The 17,568-nt window shown below is 45.3% G+C and overlaps 1 protein-coding gene across 6 annotated transcripts; it reads left to right on the top strand.

The window, feature by feature from the left end:
- The first annotated feature begins 452 nt into the window (after positions 1-452).
- On the top strand, positions 453-16,192 carry spry1 (sprouty RTK signaling antagonist 1). Of its 6 annotated transcripts, none has more exons than XM_033016106.1 (2): positions 453-652; positions 14,853-16,192. In XM_033016106.1, the coding sequence occupies exon 2, from the start codon at positions 14,908-14,910 to the stop codon at positions 15,880-15,882; it is 975 nt and encodes a 324-aa protein (XP_032871997.1). In that variant the 5' UTR covers positions 453-652; positions 14,853-14,907; the 3' UTR covers positions 15,883-16,192. The 6 variants fall into 6 exon arrangements, with proteins under 6 accessions (XP_032871997.1, XP_032871955.1, XP_032871816.1 ...); XM_033016064.1 differs by having other exon boundaries at positions 14,850-16,192; XM_033015925.1 differs by lacking the exon at positions 453-652 and adding an exon at positions 3,132-3,947.
- Positions 16,193-17,568: the final 1,376 nt, after the last annotated feature.

Genomic DNA, 17,568 nt, shown 5'->3' with positions numbered 1-17,568 from the left:
CGGTGTGAAAGAGCAGCTTAATGATCAGTCAGACTACAGATGAAAGGGAAGCCAGAGGGTTAATGAATGAGCGATTTCCTGCACAAATGAAACCAGTCAAAGAGCCACAGATCGCCTCAAAGAAACACTCCACGGGCAGAGCAACAACAAAGGAAGCGTCTGCTTTTAATAATGTACATGTACTGTATTCAATCTGAAGGGCTAGTATGTCCTACCAGACTATTAAATATATTATTATCAAACATAATTTTGCGTGGGCGCGTTCCCTCTTAACTGTCTATCTCCTGTCCATAAAACAGCTTATGTATGCCACGTTGCAGTTGCAATTCGAGAAATAAGTGCAACCAGGAATTATTTAACATTACACATAAATTAGACGTGGAGACACTCGCTGTCGGCTCCCCGCCCCAGTACAGAAGGCTACATGGATTGACATTAACATTCTCCGCATGTGTTCAGTGACAGGAGACGGTTGTTTAGGTGCATTCAGATGACTGGAACAACAACAAAAGAGTGGTTTAGGATGTCGGGTTTTCCCCCGGTGCAATCTCAGGATAAAGGCATCACCCAGCAGAAGTCTGGAGGCTGCTGAAACCAGCCAGGTCCTTATCACCTGGATCACTGACTATTCATTCCAATGAGCGCAAATTTGGTAAGTGTAGATTGGGGGTGGGGGGGGGGGGGGGGGGGGGGGGGGACATACGAAGTTCAGAAGTTGTAAAGTTTATGCTTATGACCCTGGGATGCGAGGTTTAGACGATTTTTTAAATGAATGTTTTCTCTGGCCTTCTTTGAATAAACCACATTCGTTTTTCTCATCTGAAAGCTTTTTATAATGTAAACCAGCAGGATGTGAAAGAGGAAGAATCGCGCTGGATTCCGGTCTGCGGTTTATTTTACAAATGAATAATAAAACCACTGACGGCCCAAGGCATTGAACCAAAGACTCTGATGCCTTTCCTCATTGAACAGTTCGAATATTTTTTTTCTCATGGTAGCATATGAAAGTTACGCGTGTGAGCTGAGGGACTTAGTGTCGACACCAGAAATGTTTTAAATGAGAACAAAATGTAAACGTAATTAAAAGAGGATGCAACATATTAAAATGTGGGACATATATAGCTAACTTCCCAATAACAACACAAAATGCTGGAGTAACTCAGCGGGTCAGGCAGCACTTTGGAGAAAAAGAATAGTTTGAAGTCTGAAGAAGGGTCTCAACCCGAAATGCCACCTATTCCTTGTTTCTATCTATCTTCGGTGTAAACCAGCACCTGTAGTTCATTCCTTCACAAGTGCTGGAGTAACAGCGGGTCAGGCAGCATCTCTGGAGAACATGGATAGGTGACGTTTCGGGTCGAGAACCTGGTTTCGTTTCATTTCGTCCCGAGATGTCACCTATCCATATTATCTGGAGATGCCGCCTGACCCGCTGAGTTACTCTAGCACTTTGTGTGCTTTGTGTATTGTGTCCTTATGCCTCAGAAGGCAGTGGATCGCCAATTCTCTGGATGCTTTTAAAGAGAGAGTTAGATAGAGCTCTTAAAAATAGCGGAGTCAGGGGATATGGGGAGAAGGCAGGAACTGGGGTACTGAATGTGGATGATCAGCCATGATCACAGTGAATGGCGGTGCTGGCTCGAAGGGCCGAATGGCCTGCTCCTGCACCTATTGTCTATTAAATGCAGTTCGCTGTTTCTATATTTAACTTTCCAAAGTTGTCTTCGTTTTGTTTATACTGCAATTGAATTAAGCTGAGCAAACTTGCCAAGGGAAGTTTAAATAAATGGTTTAAAGTGTATTGGGTTAATGTTGGCAATTTTGAGCTGTCAGATTGACATCCGAGTGAAAGCAGACCAATGGATTTGGATGATGGGGACACAAAAGCTGGAGTAATTTAGCGGGTCAGACAGCATCCCTGGAGAAGAGGGGATAGGTAACGTTTCGGATCGAGACTCTTCTTCAGACTGAGGGAAACTAGAGGTATGAAAAGGTACGGGACAAATCAGAACCGGCACCGATGGCCAAGGAGCCCACAATGGTCCATTGTTGGCTGTGGAGGAGGTGAAAATGAAGGGATATGAACATTGTCTGCATAACTCGTTTAAACCTAGCCCATAGCAAACAATGGGCCGTTCCCTTCATCGTTACTTTTCTGCATATCTTTAATTAGTTTTTTAAATATATATTTTTTCTCAATAGGTGCAGGAGCAGGCCATTTGGCCCTTCGAGCCAGCACCGCCATTCAATCGTGGCTGATCACCCCCAATCAGTACCCCGTTCCTGCGTTCTCCCCACATCCCCTGACTCCGCTATTTTTAAGAGACCTATCTAGCTCTCTCTTGAAAGCATCCAGAGAACCTGCCTCCACCGCCCTCTGAGGCAGAGAGTTTGTTCTATATCTCTCTACATCACCGTCAATATCTCTCGTTCCCCTTTCCCCCCGACTGAAGAAGGGTGTGGACCCGAAACGTCACCCATTCCTTCTCTCCGGAGATTCTGCCCGTCCCGCTGAGTTACTCCAGCTTTTGTGTGTGTCTATTTTCGGGTGAAAACCGTCATCTGTGGTTTCTTCCTACACAATGGATGAAGAATCCAGCCCTGTCGAGCTGTAGTGGCCGGATGCGCCGCTTCCTCCCCTCCAAGGAGAGGGTGTAATCCTCCCAGACTGGCTTCCCCAACATTTCACACGTATTCCCCCACTCCACCGAAGATAGACACAAAATGCTGGAGTAACTCTTATGTTTCTATGTAACTTCTGTGTAACTCAGCGGGACAGGCAGCGGGCAATTCCTTATCTGCAGAGATGCTGCCGCCTGTCCCGCTGAGTTACTCCAGCATTTTTGTGTTTAAATCAGCATCTGCAGTTCCTTCCGACACATTCCCCGCTCCACCAATCCGCTCCCCGCAAACAGCGTGTATCTCCCCGCTCCTCCAATGGGAGCGCGGCGCGCCCGGGCTCCACCAATCAGCGTCGGCCGGATATGTAGCATCCTCTTTGTATCCGCTCGCGGGGGACCAATGGGCGAGGGTGGAATGCGGGCGGGCGGGCAGCCAATGGGCGTGTGTGGAATGCCAAGGGGCGGCCAATGGGAGCGAGGGGAATGTGTTGCGTGTGTGTGTGTGTCGGCTGTTCGGCTGTTCGGCCGTTCGGCGGCGGAGCCACAACCACAATCCCGGGAGCTGCGGGACACAGAGCAGCGCACCATACAGCAGAGAACAGCAACAGCACAGCGCTCGACACGTCCCATCCCGTCCCCCGGAGCAGCACTGCAACCCTGCACAGCCGTCCCAAACACACGCAGCACACGGCCGGTGAAGTCTGCAAAAACCAACCCCAAGCGCAACCTTCCGCGCCAACCAAGAGACTCGCGATATACACACACACACACACACACACACACACACACACACATACAGACAACCCTATGCAGCCAAACATAGCGCGCCGCTGACAGCTTCGCCCTGGGAAGGCAGCTAAACAGGCCAGGCCGTGCACAACGCTCGCCCCGTCCCGTGGAGGGAGAGACAGAGAGAGAGAGGATCTCGCAGGGGAATGGGGAGCAGCCCGCTGACAAGCTGCGGCGCGATACCGTGTGGAGAGCACAGGTCCTAGCTCCTCTAGTATCTTTGGTGGAGAGCGCCGGTGAGGACAAATACACACAGGCTGTTTTTGGACAATTCTGGTGGATAGTCCCAGCGTGAAGGTGACGGGAGCTACGGGGAGCAGCACACCCGGGAGTCCCACTTCCCTGGGCTCGCACGTTGTACTTACTGAGTCAACTCTTCTCTTGTTTCGTCCCGATGTCTTAACGCGGTGACTATCGATCATTTCAAAAAAAACAAAAAAAACACAAGACTTAAGACTACTGGACCCATCTTCTGGAATAAGACTATATATCGCACATAATAACATGGATTTGCATTTGGTGGATATATGGAAATAGGTAAGATTCCTCGAGATTAAATAATTGAACTATTTATTCTTTCAATGATTTTGCAAGAACTTCGAATATCCATTGACTGAGCAAATATTATGTTAAACTATTTTCCTCAATGAAAGCACAAAGCAAACTTAAAAAAAAAAAAAAATCTTGCCGGCGACATATGTTCTTCGGAATGAATCCACTTCCATTTGTGAAAATGCCAATGTTGTTTTAATGACCCCAGTGTTGTCACTTGGAAAGTCCGCCCTCGTGTGGTGTTCTCTGAGCGCTGGCCTGCTGTTGCTCTGCCGGGTTCATTCATAATTTCTCCCCCTCCCCCGTCTCTCTCTCTCTCTCTTCCTCTCTCTCCCCCCCCCCTTCCCCTCCCTCCCTCTTCACCACCAATTTCCTGCACTCGGTAAACGATCGATTAAGCAAGGTTTAACCGCACTCGGAGAGGGCGCTGCTGATTGTACTCACAGACATTGGGCTTTAGGCTTCCGCTGTGTGCTTTTCCTTTCCCGAGTGATTTTTTTTTAATGAAACTAATCATCCGGACCCACCAACAAGGCGGGAGGAATCGAGGGAGACGTGTCTTGCTGAGTGTCGGCACAGCGGCTGCTGTTTGCAACAAGGTGATCTGGTGGGGAGGGGAATCACGGTTCTGTGTCTGGCTGCTGCATGCCTGGAGACATTCTGATACAGGCTGTTGCTATTTGTTTTACAACATTGTCAAGATACTTCTTTGCGAGCCGAGGGTCTCGACTTCTTCGAGTTTGGTGGGTGAACGGTGCAGAGTTGTTGCAGGACGAGGAGGCGTTTCCTTCGCCCCCCATTCCCTGGTTGCCTGCGCTGTGTTTGCGGCTCTGTGTTGGCCCGGGCTCGATCGGTTGCTGCTGCCGCTGCCGGGTGGGATCAGCGGGACCCAGCTCGGCCCAGCCCGGCCCGGCAGCCACCCGCACCCCCCCCTCCTCTGGTCAGTTTGTAATCCTAAAACGTGGCTTGATTTTTGTTGTTGTTGGGAAAAAGTACTTTATGTATCAGAGGAAAAAAAGTGGCTTTTGTATGATTTTTGTTCTGTACAAGGGTCCCCTGGCCCCGGGGGGCGTCTTCAGAGATTGGAGATTCACAAAACACAAATCTGGTCAGTTCTGCAACTCATTGCTGACATGGGCAGCGCAGGTCAGGCAGCAATGTCAAATGCCAAGGTCAGGATTTGTATGTGTGTTGGGACCGACGGCGGGGGTCGTTCCACTGCAAGGGATTGCAAGGGAAGATTAGTCTGAATTGTACGCGGGCAGAGAGTTTTTGCTGGGGTGCAGCCCGGGGTCAGCATTGGAAAAATTTTTGGGCGCACGTTCAAGATCAAGAAACCCGAACCCGGGCTTTTCATTTCCTAAACGAGTTCTCTGTATGTTTGTCGCTCTCTTTGCAAACACGTCCAGCGGGGAGAGTTGAAACATACACGCTCCGCTGGTTTCATTTATTTTTAAATCAAACGCAACGCGAAGGATCGATCATTTGCTTTGCAAATCGCAAGTGCTCGTCGACTTGTGTCCGGTAACTTGCAAAAAGTTAGGAAGATTTTGTACTGATTGCTGGTAGACCCGTCTAAAAATGTCCAGCGTCTTATGTCTCTCCTGGGAGCCAATTATTTTCCAGCGCGACAAAAAAAAACTCAACATTGTAAGTCATTGACAAAAATTGGTCTTCTTCAGACGAGGAGCTGATATTTAGTCGGTAGTTGTTCTTCACAGTGTCTGTCGTACCCGACTCTTCTCTACACACTGATGAGCCCAAACAGTTTTATTCAACAAATACAGCTTGCAAACTCGTTAAGAGGAAATTGAGAATATTGTGAGTTGTGTAAAAGCATTTGCAGTGGAATCACTTTAATGTGAAGATCTATCAAGCACTAACATTAATAAGCAGCGATGAAACGGGATGGGAAGTGACTATCCATAACAGTAAGCTTTGAGTTATGGTCCTATCATTACTCATTCCCATTGCACCTACAGGAAAAAAAAAGCATTTGTTTCCCATTGCCTGTCACCATGGATTATTTGTTTTACATTAGTTTATTCAAACTAAATGCCATGGTAATTAAGTTTGCCTCGGATGTCAGAATGCCGCGGTGTTACAGTGAAGCCACAGGAAGCATTCTAATGAAAGAATCACACACAACTTGCACCTGACCGCAACATTAGCCATTGTTACCCCATTCATTCATTCATTCATCCAGATATTGTCAAACATTTTGATATCGTTTTGAGAAACACTGGCTGAGCCCCCCCCCTCAACAATTGCGGGATTTGTGATAGTTGATTACATTAATAGCTGCATAATCATGGAAACGGTAGCATGTGTCTTTGGCATGTTTAATGAAATTTAAAAGTCTCGTTTTAGAAATGTCAAAATTTATTGTAGCAGTCGTTCTCTTTTCTCCTGGGATCCCAAATAAAATTTTGAAACTCCCATCGATACTCTCATACATTTTATCCTTGTAATATTTTTCTTTCATGTCTCACTCCCACTCTCATTCTTTCACTCTCACTTTCACTGTTTCACTCATTCCCTTAATCTCGCAACCCACTCACCCTCTCTCTTCTCTTGCCCTCCCCACTCTCTCTTCCCCCTCGCTCTCTCTTCCCTCTCGCTCTCTCTCCCCCACAAATCTTACACACCCACCAGCGCAACACCACCACGACCCCACAACATCTCTCACCCCCCACCATCTCCCACCCCCCCATCTCCATCCCCCCCACCATCTTCATCCCCACACTTTCCTCATCCCCCACTTCTCTCACCCCCCTCTACTCAACCCCATGCTTTCTCTTCCCTCCACTCTTTTCCCCCCACTCTCTCGTTCCCCCACTCTCTTCCCCCACTCCATCTTCCCCTCCCCACTCTCTTCCCCTCCCCACTCTCTTCCCCTCCCCACTCTCTCTTCCCTCTTTTCCCTCGCTCCCCCGTACACCTGCAAAATTAAATCTTTGATTTTGATGATGAGTGGGTGAGAAAATGCTTATCATCTAACTTTTACTAATGAATTATTTGACAGCGATTTTTCAAACTATTTTGTGCAACGAAGAGCTTAACTAAGTATATTAACATTACCCCTATTATCCATAGTATTACAAGCCAAGAATGGCTGTTGCACAAAGTAAGACTAGTGAATGTCTTGGTCGAAGCTCCCAAATTAAAACTGTACTGTGGACACCATTGGCACACGTTGCTTCATTCCATCCTCTATAGTACTTCTGGATCCAGTGAATCATTATCAGTATAATCTTTTTGTGTGGAAGCTTAATACTGGGTGTTAAGGCAATCCTGGCAACTCTGCACAAGGCCGTTGTTTTAACCCATTCCTGTCTACAACCTTCACAGGATGATACATGCAGCAGTCCAGAATTCAATTTTTGAAAATAATAATCAATTTTATTTCAGGGTTTATGAGGAGTGGGAGAGACTATCTGGAGACGTTGTTATATAGTTATAACGTTGAACTATGTTCCAGAGCTGCTTTATTGCAATGATTATGCATTTAGCATAGTTGGGTTTTGATGTTCTATCAGACGGCTTCAGGAAGGATATTATTTGGAGAGAGCATGGTAGTGTAGAGCAGAGCAGAGTTGCAGTTTGGAGGAGGACAGGGAGGAGACTCCATGAAATATGTTAGCCGGAGTACTTACAGAACTTTGTGGCACGAGTATTATGTTTTTGGAACATTCCCCTCCCGTCGATGTTGTGCATTAGAAACCGTACCTTAACAATCACTGACTTAATTTAACATGACTTCCAACACTTAACATTGAATAAATCCTAACTAACTATAATTTTAAATAATTTACCTATATATTTTTTAAGTACACATGACTTGCACCATTGTCAGGATAAGTCATTATTTTTTTCCACTTTAAAACTGCCTGGATCTTCTCGGAACCATAACATGTGTGTTTCATTTTTCATGGTAACATGAAACAATAACACAGTTGTGTAGTATTATATTGTGCCACTATATATTTCTGATACATTTCTGACAAACACATCCACATCCTTTAAAAAAAATCACCTCCCTCTCAACTGAAGGAAATACATGATTTCCGTTTCCAGGCACATTTTTTTGCTCCGCGTGTGGAATGTTGGCCTATGGACAACATTATTGTTCCTGGTGATTCCTGGTGAATATTATTCAATGGCAGGTATGGCTTGAAGTGATTGATCTTTGACTAATGGTCCTTCCTGGTCCTTTTGCCCCTTCCCTTTCTTTCATTCCTCTTAAGATCCTATAATTGTGAGCAAACTCAATCACCTGAGGCAGGTTAGGTCAGGGAAACTAATATGTTTTCAGCTGGACTTGAACTGTGACGAGGCGTTGTGTACGGTATTGAAACTGTCTGGTTGTGTTTCTGCTTTAATCCCTGCACCCATAGAAGATAGAATATAGAACAGCACAACACAGGGACATGCCCTTTTCACCACTATCTATGTGATGAACACAATACCAAGATAAACTAATCTCATCTGCCTGCTCAAGATCCATATCACTGTTATATCTGCCGCACCAACACCCCTGCCAGTGTGTTCCAAGCACCCACCATCCTCTGAGTAAAAAATAACACAGTTTGCTCCTCTCTTTAAGCTTTAAGTTATACCCTCTAGTCTTTGACATTTCCCCCATGGGGAAAAGGTTCTGACTGACTTTCCTAACTATGCCTCATAATTTTAATATACTTCTAACAGGTCTCCCCTCAATCTCTGATGTTCCAGAGAAAACTATTAGATTAGATTAGATTCCTTTATTGTCATTCAGACCATTCGGTTGAAGTGATTGATCTTTGACTAATGGTCCTTCCTGGTCTCTTTGCCCCTTCCTTTTCTTTCATTCCTCTTAAGGTCCTATAATTGTGAGCAAACTCAATCACATGAGGCAGGTGAGATCAGGGAAACTATGAGGCAGGTGAGGTCAGAGGTATTATCCAAGTTTGTCCCGCCTCTCTTTGTAAATAATACCCTCTTATCTAATGCAGGCAACACTCTGGTAAACCTCTTCTCCACCCTCTCCAAAACTCCACATCCTTCCTGTAATGGGGGTGACCAGAACTGCACACAATACTTCGAATGTGGCCTCACCAGAGTCTTATAGAGCTAGATCATGATTTCCTGACTCCTGCCCTGACTGCTGAAAGAAAGCATACCGTACATTTTTGTGATCGCTTATCGATTTGTATTGCCACTTTTATGGAGCTATGGACTTGGACCCTAAGATTCCTCTGGACATTAATGGCGTTAAGCACATTGCCATTAACTGTATACTTTCCCCTTCCCTTCGATCTCCCAACACCTATTGACTTTATTTTCGCTTCCAAATTTACTTATCTATTATATTGCACTTGTTTATATGGTGAAGCTTGGAAAATGATCTATGGAGCTTGTGTTTGACAGTGTCATTTTAGATTTTGTAAGATGTCTTTATTGACTGTTGATTAGTAATTTAACTTGGAACACCTGAGATATTATAGACAATAGATGCAGGAGTAGGCCATTTGGCCCTTCGAGCCAGCACCGCCATTCAATGTGATCATGGCTGATCATCCCCAATCTGTACCCCGTTCCTGCCTTCTCCCATATTCCCTTGACTCTGCTATTTTTAAGAGCCCTATCTAGCTCTCTCTTGAAAGCATCCAGAGAACCTGCCTCCACCACACTCTGAGGCAAAGAATTCTACAGACTCACCACTCTCTGTGAGAAAAAGTGTGTTTGCTCGTCTCCGTTCTTAATGGCTTACTCCTTATTCTTAAACTGTGGCCCCTGGTTCTGGACTCCCCCAACATCGGGAACATGTTTCCTGCTTCCAGCATGTCCAAACCCTTAACAATCTTATATGTTTCAATGAGATTCCCTCTCATCCTTCTAAACTCCAGAGTGTACAAGCCCAGCTGCTCCATTCTCTCAGCATATGACAGTCCTTCCATCCCGGGAATTAACCTTGTAAACCTACGCTGCACTCCATCAATACCAAGAATGTCCTTCCTCAAATTAGGGGACCAAAACTGCATACAATACTCATGATGTGGTCTCACTAGGGCTCTGTACAACTGAAGAAGGACCTCTTTGCTCCTATGTTCGATTCCTCTTGTTATGAAGGCCTCATGCCATTCGCTTTCTTCACTGCCTGCTATACCTGCATGCTTACTTTCATAGACTGATGTACAAGGACCCCCAGATCCCATTGTACTTCCCCTTTTCCCAACTTGACGCCATTTAGATAGTAATCTGCCTTCCTGTTTTTGCTACCAAAGTGGATAACCTCACATTTATCCGCATTAAACTTCATCTGCCAATCCAGATAGTTTCACTCCCCTGCCCTCTCCCTATAGCCTACAAAATCTTCCCTTTCAGATAGTTATCTGGCACATTTTAAACACTGCAGTATCTGCTTCCACTACTAGGCCAGGCAGTACATTCCAAACTTTAACTAACCACTTGTGTAAAAAAAAAAAAAGGTATTCCTCATATTCCACTGTTGGTCCTTTTGTGTATCACGTTCTTTCTTTGTCATAGTTCTTAATTACTCAACCAACACCAACTGCTTTTTGTCCAGTGTTAAATATCTCCATCTGAAACTCTTCTCTCAGTTGAGAAGAAGAAAAGATTGGAAGAAAGAATCTGAAATCATGGGTTTTTGTCTTGGCAATATTGTGCTTTTATCGTGAGATTATGCAGAATTTGTGGAAAATAGATATAATTTCATCAATAAAACATTGAAAGGTTTTGTGGATCTGTGCTGCAATGTGGCCTCGGAAGCTGTATTATTAATTTGTGCATATTGGGAGTTGCAACATGGCTACAACATGTCTGCTATCCAAAGATAAAGAAAGATCCAACTCACTACGTTGTCTTTTCCTTACAAACTCCTCGCTGTTAGCTCAAGAAGAGTCCCAGTGAAAGCTATACTTGGGGGCGTTGATGGGGGCATGTTTAAAGAGACAGAGGGAATGTTATAAGTAACAATGAGTCAAGTCAAGTTTATTCGTCACATACACATACGGGATGTGCAGTGAAATGAAAAGTGGCAATGCTCGCGGACTTTGTGCAAAAAAACAAACAAACAAACAAACAACAAACAGAATGGAACAGAATCACATATTCTTTTACATATTAAATATTGTGGGCGGAAGGAAAAAGGGAAAAAAAAAACCCCGCAATTAGAAAAAAAACAGTAGCATGGTACAGTAAAGTTAGTCCCTGGTGAGATAGGAGTTTACAGTCCGAATGGCCTCTGGGAAGAAACTCCTTCTCATCCTCTCCATTCTCACAGCATGGCAACGGAGGCGTTTGCCTGACCGTAGCAGCTGGAACAGTCCGTTGCTGGGGTGGAAGGGGTCTCCCATGATCTTATTGGCTCTGGATTTGCACCTCCTGATGTATAGTTCCTGCAGGGGGGCGAGTGAAGTTCCCATAGTGCGTTTGGCCGAACGCACTACTCTCTGCAGAACCTTCTTGTCCTGGGCAGAGCAGTTCCCAAACCAGATTGTAATATTTCCGGAGAAGATGCTTCCCACAGCCGCTGATTAGAAGCACTGGAGGATCCTCAGAGATACTCTGAATTTTCTCAATTTCCTGAGGTGGTAAAGGCGCTGCCTTGCCTTACTCACGAGTGCTGCGGCGTGTGATGTCCATGTCATATCCTCAGAGATGTGGACTGGTGGTTGGAGTATCACCATTCAGGGATAGCATGATCGCCAATTGCTTGGGGGCAAAACAATGGATATGGAACCTCGTGGACTGAAGTGGGTGTTGGGAGACATGGAGCAGCAACCAGGTGTGAAGTGGGGAAACAACAAGGTGGAGTGTATTTCAGCACCAATTTCTGTTGGACATTTTCCTGAAAATGCTTTTCCCTGCAATATTCTCTAATGTTGAGTATTGTGAACTAGTCATCACCTTTTAACACCCAGGACATTGAGCACTACGTAATGTTTCATGGCTTGTCTTTCTATATCAGACTGGGCACAAGGCTTCATCTTCAGTCACCATACAACTTCTTATTGTGCCTGCTTCAGGGGTAAGAGCGAATAGATTAGCTTCAATTTCCATGTGCCTCTTGCCCCTTGAAATCCTACATTTTCATGAATGCTGTCCAACGGTCTGAAGAAGGGTTTCGGCCCGAAACGTTGCCTATTTCCTTCGCTCCATAGATGCTGCTGCACCCGCTGAGTTTCTCCAGCACTTTTGTCCACCAGTCAAAAATGTGTGGAACTTCCCCCCTCACCCAGCTAAATATCAGTAGCGCTGTGAGGCAGCAACTCTACCGCTGCCCATGTTATCTCCTCGGTTGTTGAAATGTTTCAATTTTATTTCAGATTGAATGTTTGTTCAGTTGCCACTAGTAATGATAACAGACTTTTTCAATCTTGATTTTAATGATCTATATCATGGCGTGCGTCGTAAATCAGCTTTGATCGATAACCGATAACGTTTTTGGATACTAGTCATTATTGCCTGGGCAGTGGCAGCCTGGTTGGGGAAATCTCCCGAGTTCATGATGAAAATGTGGGTTGTTCTAAGAGGGCTCATGGTTCTACGCCACCAGAGTAGAAGGCTGGCAGGGAGAATAAAAGTTATCTGGTACTTGCAGTATCGCTGCTCTTGCTACTTTATAGACAATGGAAAAGTTATCGTTAATACAGCAGAAAGAATGTCATCCTAATAGCAGCACTTAAAGAACATGTTCGCCTTTTTAAAAACATCAGATAGTGGAGTGTTGAATGCTTTCCTTGCCAAAATATCAAGTCTGGAGGTGCATGAACATCGGGTCCGTGACCTGAGCCCACCATGTACCACATACAACATGTGATGCACGCACATTTATGAACCTGGTTAACATTGGGACTTTTCACAGTATTTTTCTTCAAGTTGTGGGGCATGTTATTTATTTTGAAAATTATCGCATGGAAATTTCCATTTATTTATTCATGGAAAGTGGGAAACATGGATATAAAGGAATCCACCACCCAGACAACATTACATTTTGCTCCTCAGAATCGCCACTCACACCTACGGAATATCGACTTCAAAACCTTGTCTTCATTTGTAATTTTATTCATTGTTCTTTAACCCTTCTGCTGCTCTCTGTATAAACTGGGTCTTTGCTCGTTTTGAACCGGGATGATTCCATGTCATCACCCGTCTATCATCAGTTGTGCAAAGCCTCTGCTGCTGCGACCTTCTGTTTGAAATGGTGCTTCTAAACCCCCACCCTTTGTTCATCCCCCCCCCCCCCCCCCCCCCCCCCTCCCCTCCTCTCCTACCCCCATCAAAGTATTTAGGCTGATGCAGCGATAGGGCTGCTGCCTAACAGCGCCAGGCTCAGTGCTGACTGTGGGTGCTGTCTGTACGGAGTTTGCACGTTCTCCCTGTGACTCTGTGGGTTTTCTCCTTGGGCTCCTGGTTCGTCCCACGCTCCAAAGCCATGCAGGTCTGTAGGTTAATTGGCTTTTGTAAATTGTCTGTAGGATATTGCTAGTGTACGGGGTGATCGCTGGTCGGTGCGAACTCAGTGGGCCAAAGAACCTGTTTCCATGCTGTATCTCTGAAGTCTAAAGGGCCTGTCCCACTTGGGCCGTCATTTACGCGACAGGCCGGAAGTGACGGTGGCGCGACGGTCCCGCGAGAGTCGCACGCGTCATCATGCGCCCGCACAGCCGTCTGGAGCACGTGACGTCATTTGAAGATGGACACAAAGCTGGAGTAACTCAACGGGACCGGCAGCATCTCTGGAGAGAAGGAATGGGTGATGTTTCGTGTCAAGACTCTTCTTCAGTCTGAAAAGACGGGTCTTGACCCGAAACGTCATCCATTGCTTCTCTCCAGAGATGCTGCCGGTCCCGCTGAGTTACTCCTGCATTTTGTGTCTATCTTCAATTTTCTTGGCCCCGCTCTGGGAGTAGAAGTGGGGGCGGATCCGGACCGCATCGGCCGTGAGTCCCAGGCCGAGTTCGGCGATCGTTTACCTGCTTCTGCTGCTGTTGGAGGTGAGACGTTGCGTCGCTCCAGGGTCTTGGGCCTGTCCCACTTTGGCCGTCAGTTACGCGACAGGCCGTTGGCGTGCGAAGAATTTGTGCAGGACGAAGTCCACACTTCTCCACGTCACTGCATGCGCCCGTCCCGCGCTACCCACACGCTACCGACACGCTAGCAGGTCGCGTAAATGGCGCGTGAAAGACAACCCAGTGGGACAGGCCCTTAACAAAGTAAAGTCTAAACCACTACTTTGTGTGACACCTGTGCAAAGTTCTCAATTTCCGACTACAATATATATTCCACGAAAAAGAATCATTCCTGCCCCTCTCAATTTCCACTGCTAACATACTTTGCCTTAAGGAACATTAAGGCTCAGGCAGTGGGTGCAAAATTCGACTGGGGAAGTCTGAAACCAGTCTCTTTCTGAAAAATCAAACAACATCACGAAGAGATAATGAAACCTTTCCATGGCAACACATGGAGTTCAAACCACTGTTGGTTGTTACGCTAGATGAGGCCCAATGTGAAAATAATTTTACTGTCCTCATGCATCTACAAGTATTCTTTATATTGGCCTCTGTGGTCACAACCAGTACTGTTTAACAAGTGGAAGATAGACAAAAAAAGCTGGAGAAACTCAGCGGGTGCAGCAGCATCTATGGAGCGAAGGAAATAGGCAACGTTTCGGGCCGAAACCCTTCTTCAGAAACCCTTCGCTCCATAGATGCTGCTGCACCCGCTGAGTTTCTCCAGCTTTTTTGTCTACCTTTGATTTTCCAGCATCTGCAGTTCCTTCTTAAACTGTTTAACAAGTGTATGTGTTTACACTGGGCTGGGATCCTTGTGATCATATAAATTACATCCGTGACCCTAATATACTTTCTCTTCTTGTTCCAGCAGACATTCAGATGCATGCCAAGTCCACAGTGAATGCTGGAAGTAGCGATCACCACAGATGGAGGCCCATATTCCACGTGGTGGCGGTGGTTCAATGGTTGTGATCCAGCAACCCTCTCTTGACAGCAGACAGAGACTCGACTATGAACGGGAACTGCAGCACACTGCCATTTTATCCCTCGATCAGATTAAAGTTATCAGGACAAGCAACGAGTACACGGAAGGCCCGGCCACTGCTAAGAAAGCTGGTACAATCAGTAGCAGCCGAACCACACAGAGGCATGACAAGCACGAGAGGACTCACGAAGTGATACCGATCAACGTGAATAATAACTATGAGCATCGGTCCTCTCACCACACGCATGGTGTTCACCATTCGTCCACCAGGATGCCTGTCTTGAGCAGGTCAACCAGCACGGGTAGTGCCGCTAGTTCAGGCAGTAACAGTAGCGCATCATCTGAGCAAGGACTCTTGGGGCGATCTCCACCCACCAGGCTAACATCCAACCACCACAGACCAGAGCGGACAATCAGATTACAACCTAAATCGTCTGCCGGTGCAACGGATGAGTTGAAGTGCTTGGGAAAAGAGGATTTGGCAAAACATAGGTTTATATGTGAGCAATGTGGGAAATGCAAGTGCAGAGAATGCACAGCACCAAAGACCCTGCCTTCATGTTTGGCTTGTAACAAGCAATGCCTGTGCTCGGTAGAGAGTGCGGTGGAGTACGGTACATGCATGTGCTTGGTCAAGGGAATCTTCTACCACTGCTCCAATGATGATGAGGACTCTTGTGCAGATAATCCTTGCTCTTGCACCCATTCGCACTGCTGCTCCAGGTTCTTGTTCATGGGTTTAATGTCCTTATTTCTGCCCTGTTTACTCTGCTACCTTCCAGCCAAAGGCTGCATCAAACTTTGCCAGGGGTGCTACGATCGTTTAAACAGGCCTGGGTGCCGTTGCAAGAACTCAAATACAGTGTATTGTAAACTTAAAAGCTGTTCCACTCAACGGGAGGATAAGCCCTCTTGATCTCAGGCAGCAGAGCTCTTTAACATTTTATTTTAATCATTTTGAATTCATGCTTGTATGTTTACCTGCTTCAGCCCTGGACTGGATATCAACTAAAACATAGCAACCATTCTAACAACCCATTCTACACTAGAAAGATGGCTGCTATTTACCAACATGGCCTAAGATTGTGAATGTTGCTAAAACCTATAGGTGAACAGGCACATCAGGGGTTCATACCATTGTTTTCTTGGCTACAAATGCCCCCCCTTAACTAATTTAATTGATCACAATTTTTTTTTCATGTGTTGCAAAATAAACTACTTTTTTTTCCCTCCAATCATTAAAACCATTAGCATTTTGGAATTAATCAACCCGATTGCAAGCGGACCGTGTCCCGTTTAATATATGGATGTCACAATGCAATTCCTGATTCAAAAAAAGCCAATTGGGAAAAATCACTGGTGTTACAATCAAAATGTGCTGGATTGCACCAAGCTGGATTGCATCCAGCTATCTCCATTCAAAGAACCAATTCATCTCCATTCAAAGAACCAATTTCGGTGAAATTTTATTCGTGAAATAATATGTTAACTGACATTTTCTTATTATTTGTCAAATTTGCTGTCGTAACATTTCTAATATATGCAAAACTACTTGTGAAATAATCAAAGCCATATATGTCGCTGTTTGCAATTTATAGCAGGAAAACAATTGTGAGAAGTGATTTAATCCCAGCATTTTGTCGTATGCTAATGGAGGCAAATAAATTGTTGGTGTACGCTTGGATTTGTGTTTTGCCACATTTAGACAACATTGGAAATTTGCCCGTCAGTACTTGGGGAACTTTACAAATGTACATCATGACGACCTTCCCTAAGCACACAATCATCTCTATTCCGCTTCCCCCCCCCCGCCCCTCTCATCCCCTTCCACCCATATCTGTCCCTTCAGCTTTACATTTCATTTTACCTCTCCTCTTATATGACACAGTCTATCACACTCTCCACCCCACTGCTAATTACCACCCCCCCCCAACCCCTTCATGTGTATCCACCTATCAGTTGCTTGGGTTTGTCTCATGCCCACCTCTCTTGTCCAGCTTTCTTCCACCCCCCCCCCCCCCCCCACTCCAATCACTGAAACGAGGTCCAGACTGGAAACGTTGTCTGTCCATTCCCTCCATAGACGCTGCCTGACTTCCTGAGATCCTCCAGCACGCTGTTTTTTTTCTCTTTCTGTTCAAGATTCCAGCATCTGCTGTCTCCTGTCTCCGTATTCTCCATTGTGGAATGCACTGATTTAATGTGCCTTCAAATTTTATAGTGTAACCATGGGATAGGATCTTAACATGTCTTTATGTATAAGAAAATGAGAGCTGAAAAAGAAACACAATAATCACCATTCCAATATCGTTCCAGTCTAAACAACAAATACATTTCAATTCTGAAGAGAGATCAGCACATTATATATACTCTTTATTTTAAAGGGTAGGTTTCCGCTGATTTAAAATTTCAACCAGATTGGGCATTGAATGTGGACGTTGATTTATTGCTGAATTTCATGCAAATGAACACAATTATCTTTAGTAAATAGATATCAGATTAATTGGCAAAATGCAGATAAGCTCATGATATGTATACTGGTTATTTTTTATTGTGACATCTATAATTAAATGCTGGGTTGCCTTTTAAAATAATACGATTA

The sequence above is a fragment of the Amblyraja radiata genome, chromosome 1 (genome assembly GCF_010909765.2).
Source record: "Amblyraja radiata isolate CabotCenter1 chromosome 1, sAmbRad1.1.pri, whole genome shotgun sequence".
Classification (NCBI taxonomy): Eukaryota; Metazoa; Chordata; class Chondrichthyes; order Rajiformes; family Rajidae; genus Amblyraja; species Amblyraja radiata.
The sequence above is the reverse complement of the archived record's forward strand: the minus strand, read 5'-3'. Positions and strand labels throughout refer to the sequence as shown.